This window comes from Phasianus colchicus, chromosome 5 (assembly GCF_987193195.1).
Source record: "Phasianus colchicus chromosome 5, bPhaCol1.hap1.1, whole genome shotgun sequence".
Lineage (NCBI taxonomy): Eukaryota > Metazoa > Chordata > Aves > Galliformes > Phasianidae > Phasianus > Phasianus colchicus.
The window spans coordinates 6,258,768-6,265,978 of NC_143440.1; the positions used below are offsets into that span (position 1 = coordinate 6,258,768).

Below are 7,211 nucleotides of genomic sequence, written 5' to 3' on the forward strand. Positions count from 1 at the left end.
ATCACTTTCTGCCCAAGCATCTTGTGTCAGCTGTAGCGCAGCCCCAACCTCCTGAACCCTAAAACCACAACATTTCCAGACAGAAGTAGAACAAGGAAAAAGCTTTATTTGTCTTGAGCTCACCCCAAGGTCTCATCCCGAACAGAGTCACCTCAGCGGGGGTGGCACCAGGACACTGATGGGAGTAGGGATAGAGGGGAGGAGGACTGGGACCACAGCAATGCTCCTCTTCATCAGGCCAGATCAGGGCTTCACAAAGTAGAACGGAAGGTAGAGAATCACCAGGATGATGGAGAGGATGGTCACGATGAGTCCCACACAGAGCGCAATGATGTTAAAGATCTTGGCTGTCCTCCCGTAGCTGCTGGCACCAATGAAGTCCTTGGCAATTATCCTATCCCGGGACTGCAGAGGGGGAGGAGGGAGGTGGTGAAACCCAAAACATCAAAGTCTCTGTCAATCATCATCACCCGACCACCCTCACTGGCATCCATAGGGTGTCAGACTCTCAGGAAGCCAACCCTGATGGGAAACAGCTCACAGCCATTTAATTAATGGCTAATTAAAAGTCAGCAGTCTTGTGCTGCCAGCTCCTCCTGTTGGAGGTAGAGAGCTGTGAGGAAGGCCAGAGATCCTAGCATGCCTGTGTGGTGCTTCTTGGGGCGCTGGCAGCTGCTAACCTTTCCTCCCAGAGTGCTTGTTAAGGATGATTAACTTTAAAGATAATAAAGGGAAGGTACATGGGGAACAGCTGCTCCTTATTGGAAGTAACAGTGGAAGGACAGAGGGAGGGAGTAGGAGCTGAATTTGCAGTTTCATGGAGGTGCCAGCTGGTTTGGGGCTCACTTATGGATAATTTAGAGGAGCAAAAACAATTGTGCCTACTGGGAGCCCCTCTTCTTTGGAAGAGATGGCAAAGCACCCAAAGGTAGCAGGTCGACCTCCAAAGGTGGGTGCCAGGGAAGTTAGATACGGGGCACTGTGGTAGGAATGGATGTGGCAGGAGGAAGCAAGGTAATGATGAGGTCTGGGGCAGCATGGGACAGGATGTGAGAAGGTGGGATGGGATTGGGGAAGGTGAGATACTATGGGATGAGACAAGATAGGATTGAGATGAAGAATGGTGGAACAGGACAGATGGGATTAGAAGGGATGGAGGAAAGTAAAACACAGTGGGAGAAGATGGGATGGAATTGGGATGGGATGAGGAAAGGTGGGGTAGGACAGATGGGATGGGATTGGGAATGGATGAGGGGAGGTGAGACATGATGGGACAAAATGGGGGAAGCTGGGACAATATAGGATGGTAAAGGGATGGGACAAGGAAAGATGGGACATAATGGGACACAATAGGATGGGACTGGGATGGGGGAAGTTGGGACATGATGCAACAAAAGGGGATGGGATTTGGGAGCCGCAGCATGGAGGGCAGACCTCAAAGCTAAGCAAGGAGGTGCTGGGTAGAGTTTTGCCTTACCTTGATGGAGTACGAGAGTGCACAGAAGCCCAGGCAGAAGGCGTTGCACAGCACGAAGTTAAAGAGGGACCAGAGTATAAAATCCCTGGGGGGCGGCTGTGGTGAGATGGGAACAGTGGTGATCATGTTCTGCCCATAGGGCGGCATGTCGATGCTGGTGTGCTGCGGGTAGCTCTGCATGGTGCCAGAGGGCAGCTGCAGTGCCTATGCCCTTCCTTATAGCCTTGCCTATTATAGGTGAGCAGAAGGGTTTGCTGGGGTGGGGACACCCCGCCTGGCACCGGGGCGTGGGCAGTTCTGATCCTATCAGGGACAAACTCCCTTTGGGGATGTTGGGAATTGTTTTATGCCCACGGTGCCAGCGTGGGCATGGTGATCTGAAAGCTGCAGTACACATGGCATGATGGCGCAGGACAAAGTCTCTTGGGGCAGGTGTCTGGGGGGATGTGGGGTGCATGGGATCCCGGTGGGCATGGGATGAAAGCAGCTGTGGGTTTTGAGGCCCACTCAGGCAAGGGCTCGTGCCTGGAGCATCACCTGCCCACTGTAGAGGCCACCTGCGTGCAGACCCAAGTGCTCCCCAGTATTGCTCATACCAAAGCTATCAGGTCTTTTCCTGGCATCCTCTCAAGTTAATGAGGATCATTAAGTCACCGTGGTAATTAAGTGGAGAGTCTGGAAGGGAGGGGAAAGGGTGTGAATGGAGGAGGGGATTTCGGAGCTGGTTTTGTGCTCAAACTCCAGCACCAATCCACAGCTGTGCCCCCAAAAAGCTGCAGGTGCCCTTCTCCCTGTAAATGGGGTTAATTGCTATCTTATCTTAATGAGCTTGGCGTGAACATCTTGCTGGCATCACCACCCCTCTGTGCATTTTCCTCTATTTGCTTTTGCACCCAAACAAATGATGGGATGGGAATATATTGGGGAGTCCTGGGGGGTGTGGGCAGAGTTAAGGGGCCGAGCAGAAGAGGGTTGGGGTGAGAAGCAAAGATGCAGGGGTGGCTTTTCCATGCAAAGGGGGAAAGTGTCTGCAAAGTGAGGTTGGGGTTTGGGGTCTGCTGGATGTCTATTGGGGTGGGTTATGCAGAGAGCCGAGCCTGCTGCCTGCTCCCTTCTTGTCTCTGCTGTTAGGGCAAGGAGTTCAAGGCTCGTTGGCCACCTGCCAGCAGCCTGGATCAATTGCTGCAGGAGGAGGAACAATCTGCCCTTGTCCTGCGAGCATCCCTGCTCTGTCCATGCATCCCTATCTGCCCACTAGTGCCTGGCCCCAGGGAGCATCCATGCATGCAAAATCCCTATGGTGCCCATTAGGGCTGGAGATGTGCTCCCCAGGGGATGTTGGGATGTCAGGATGTCACAGTTTTGGCTGCAGGATGTACTGGGTTTTGCATGTGACAACAGATCAGGGAGGTGCATTGAAAAAAAAAAAAAAAAAAAACATGATTTTTGGGGGGTTTTCAGCTAAATGTTTGTGTGGCCAGCGGGGATGGAGTGAGACGAGGGGAGCGCTCAGGGAGGGCACGATCTAGCACATGTCTGTTTGCTTTTACGGGAAGAAGAGTAGGAATCAATGATTCACTCAGCCGAGGCTGCCAGGGATCCTGCAACAAATGGCTGTTGTGTTTTGCAGGAAGGATTTCTGACATCCTGCACATGAGTGCAGCTTCTTGGCAGGAGTCATTGTTCTTCAGGGAGAAATAAAGAAAAAGGCTTTCTCCATCCAGCCCTGTGGGGCCCCGGCCCTTACAGAGCTGGGGAGCAGGAAGCCAGGCCAAGCACATAACTGAACCCCCGCCAGGTCAGCTCTGTCCAGGACTATTGGTCGGGTGCTTGGGGCCTTTCCGGGTTCATTTTCAATGTGGCTGGAGCTGTAGGCGTGATTTCTGCCTTGCTGCAAAGCTGAGATGGGAGTGGTGGTGTGATATCGAAAAGCTCCAGAGAGAAGGGAAGAGGTATCGTCATCTCACTTTCCCTTCAAAGCATTTCAGGGAAACACAGCATCACTGGAGTTTGGGATGGGGCCACCCCACCCACAGTTTCTTCATCTCCAAATGAAACCCACTCATGCATACTACCAGAGATGGGGTAGGGGATGCTTTCTGTGCCCTTGTCATTGCCACGGTCCATTTTGCCCAAATCTGTGAGCTGGATTCACCCAGCTGGGTCCTGTTGCATCCTGGACATGGTTAGTGAGCATGGTGGTGATGGGTTGATGGTTGAATGAGATGATCTTTAAGGTCTTTTCCAACCTTAATCATTCTATAATCCCTGTCATGCTCCAGAGGGTGACAAAGGGGACAACTGTTCAATAGCATCACTGTGGAGGCTCTCCTGCTCCCACCCCTACCCTCTAAAAAAGAAGAGCCATGAGACAAAAGTGACAGATACCTTTATTGAGGTTTTTTTTTTTTTTTTTTTTTTTTTTACTGATGAGGTGCTTCCCTTAGGGCTTTTACAGGCACTTGAAATAATAGCAAAAAGGCAGACTGAGGTGGCAAGCAGCAAAGTCTGTGGGTTCCCATTCCTGCAGCCAGTTTTTGCAGGATCCTGCCAGAGCAAGGAGTGTCTCAAGGCGGTTTTCTATATGGTGACTGGAGAAGGGATTAGAAGAAGCAAGGAAAGCATGGCCCCAAGTGAAGCTCTGCCCGTGGAATGCAGCTAAGTGGGTCCAATGAATTCGGGGTGTTGCTGGTGGTGGTTGAAGATGTTGGCTATCACGATGGTGCCACTGGCAACCAGGGCGATGACGAGGATGATGAGGAAGATGTTGATCAGATGGGCCGTGATGTTCAGGTACTTGGCAGTGGAGCCATAACTGAGCGCCCCGCTGTAGTCACCCAGGACTTTGCGATCTCTGGACTGGGGAGACCAACAGGAGAGTCAATGGGGGCTGGGGGGGTGCTCTGTGGGACGCATGGGGCAACCTGGGGTTAGGGCTCTGTATGGCCTACAGGGCTCCTTGTGGTGATGGCGGGCCTGTGGGTTCCATGAGACACCCCAGAGTAGGGTTTTTTTGGAAGGTCTATGGGTTTCACCAGGGTCAGGGGCTCAGTGGAGTTCATAGGGTACCTCCGAGCTGGGGCTTTTGGAGATCCACAGGGTTCTGTGGGGTCCACGTGGTACCCTGAGACTGGAGGTTTTGAGGGCTCCATGGTTCAAGGATCCCTGAATCTTTGTGGGGTCCACAGGCACCCTGGCAGAAGAGATCTGGGGGCTCCATGGATCTTTTTGAAGCCCGGGGCTATGTAGGGTCCAAGGGGCACCCAGGGCTAGGACTTCTGGAGCTCCACAATTCTGTTTGGAATCGGGGAGCTCTGTAAGCCACACGGGGGTCCTCCATGACCGCCTCCCGCTCCTTCCCCCCCCCCCCCCATTCCTCTCCAGATGCCATCACTTCCCCATCCCCCGTCCCCCCCTTTCCCATTCCCCAACCTTCACGGAGAAGACGAGCGCCAGGAAGCCGAGGCAGCAGACGTTGGCATACAGCGTGGTGCACAGCGACCAGGCCAGGTGGTCGCGGGGAGGAGGCACCACGGGGTTCTCCACCGTCACCACCGTGCTGCGTGTCTTCCCCTCCATGTCCAGCCCGTCCATTAGGGGCTCGTACGGTGGAATCGCCGGACCCGGAGTGCGGACCCGCTCCATGCTGGGGCTCGGGGGCTATGAGGCTCGGGGGCGGCGCCGGGAGGGGAGGATGGAGGGAGCTAGTTTCGTTTCCTCGCAGCCCAGTGATGGGGAGGGCCGGGCGAGGGGGAGGGAAAAAAGGGCCGCCCGCCCCTTGTGAACGCCAGGCGCTGGCCCCGAGGATGTCCCCTACTCGGCCTCCACAGGTCAGGCTGTGGGGTGCGGGGCTGGTAGAGAAGTAGTGAGGTCGGGGGGTCAGTGAAATAAAGCCTAAACCGTGTCCCCACCGCGTGGCAGTGGGGTTCCCGTGGCTAGTGATGAGCCTGGATGTTTGGTGAAGAAACCCTATATCAATTCTCCACCATAGGGCACTGGGACCCCCATCCCTGAAGTTGACTCCAGGCAGTTAATGGAGAAATCCTAAATTGTGTCACTGTCAAGAGGCAATAGGGCTCCCATCCCTGTGCTTAAGCCTGGGTGCTTGGTGGAGAAACTCTACACTGTGTCCTTGTGACTCCATCATCACAGAATCACAGAATGGCCAGGGTTGGAAGGGACCTCAAGGATCATGAATCTTCAACCCTCCTGCCACATGTAGGGCCAGCAAACTCCCCATTTAATGCTAGACCAGGCTGCCCAGGGCCCCATCCAATCTGGCCTTGAACACTTCCAGGGATGGGGCATCCACAACCTCTCTGGGCAGCCAGTTCCAGCACCTCACCACTCTCTCTGTAAAGAATTTCCCTCTGACATCCAACCTAAATCTCCCCCCGCCTCATCTTAAAACCGTTTCCCCATGTCCTTCAGTTAGATACCCTTTCAAAGAGTTCATTCCCCTCCTCTCTGTAGGCTCCCTTTAGGTACTGAAATGCTGCAATGAGGTCACCCCACAGCCTTCTTTTCTCCAGGCTGAACAAGCCCAGCTCCTTCAGCCTGTCCTCATAGGGGAGGTGCTCCAGTCTCCTGATCATCTTCGTGGCCCTCCTCTGGACCCTCTCCAACAGCTCCCTGTCTTTTTTGTACTGGGGGCTCCACACTTGGACGCAGTACTGCAGATGGGGCCTCACAAGAGCAGAGTAGAGGGGAACAATCACCTCCCTGTCCCTGCTGGCCATCCCTCTTTTGATGGAGCCCAGGATACCATTTGCCTTCCAAGCTGCAAGGGCACACTGCTGGCTCATATTAAGTTTTTCATCTATCAAGACCCCCAGGTCCTTCTCCACAGGGCTGCTCTCAAGGACCTCTCCTTCCAGTCTGTAGGGATGCCTGGGATTCCTCCGGCCCAAGTGCAAAACTCTGCACTTTGCCGTGTTGAACCTCATCAGGTTCACCCGGGCCCACCTTTCCAGCCTCTCAAGGTCCCTCTGAATGGCATCCCTTCCTTCAACCGTGTTGACTGCACCACTCAGCTTGGTGTTGTCAGCAAACTTGCTGAGGGTGCACTCGATTCCGTCATCGATGTCATTGATTAAGATGTTAAAGTCCCAAGAAAGACTACCTGAACATCATGTAGTACTGGGAGCCTTGAGGTTGGGTTCAGTGTTTGGTGGAAACCCTACATTGTGTCCCCACTGGGAGCCTAATTCCTAAGGTTGACCCCAGGTGGAAACCCTACATCAGGTTCCATTCATGTGGCACTGGGAGCACAAACCCCTGTGCTTTACTCTAGGCACTTGATGGAGAAAACCTACATCACAGCCCCCACCGCACGGTGCTGGGACTCCTTTCCCCCCACGTTCCTCATGCTCTCTCCTGGGGCTGTCCCAAAAGGCACTGGAGGCCAAAGCCCAGCCCTACATCCAGCTCTGGGGAAGTACCCAGGGGAGGCCATGGGGTGCTGCTCCCTGGGGACAACAACATGAATTCCCCTAATGTCCAGTTAGACTCCACAGCCGATAGGACAGCTATAAGAGCTGCACTGCATGGTTCTCTAAATTGCACCTAATTATGAGCCAATTAATCCTCTGCACCTGCCCATGAGCACGGCGGGGACATGAAGCCTGGAGCACGGGTGCCCTCTAGTTTCCCCAGCTGCAGATGTCGTCTTTTTTTTTTTTTTTCCTCGTTGCTGAAATCTTCCTCTGTTTTCGTTTCCAGTCCCGCACTGCAG

At 53.9% G+C, this 7,211-nt stretch overlaps 2 protein-coding genes across 2 annotated transcripts; both read right to left on the reverse strand.

Moving 5' to 3' along the window:
• Positions 1–86: 86 nt before the first annotated feature.
• Positions 87–2,047, reverse strand: LOC116237935 (interferon-induced transmembrane protein 3-like). Its single transcript, XM_031607374.2, has 2 exons — positions 1,478–2,047; positions 87–405 (listed from the first exon to the last, which is right to left on the reverse strand). Exons 1-2 carry the CDS (start codon positions 1,655–1,657, stop codon positions 244–246), a joined length of 342 nt encoding a protein of 113 aa, XP_031463234.2. The 5' UTR covers positions 1,658–2,047; the 3' UTR covers positions 87–243.
• A 1,822-nt stretch (positions 2,048–3,869) lies between these two features.
• On the reverse strand, positions 3,870–6,068 carry LOC116237931 (dispanin subfamily A member 2b-like). Its single transcript, XM_031607370.2, has 2 exons — positions 4,910–6,068; positions 3,870–4,336 (listed from the first exon to the last, which is right to left on the reverse strand). The coding sequence occupies exons 1-2, from the start codon at positions 5,120–5,122 to the stop codon at positions 4,136–4,138; spliced, it is 414 nt and encodes a 137-aa protein (XP_031463230.1). The 5' UTR covers positions 5,123–6,068; the 3' UTR covers positions 3,870–4,135.
• Between the last annotated feature and the right edge of the window lie 1,143 nt (positions 6,069–7,211).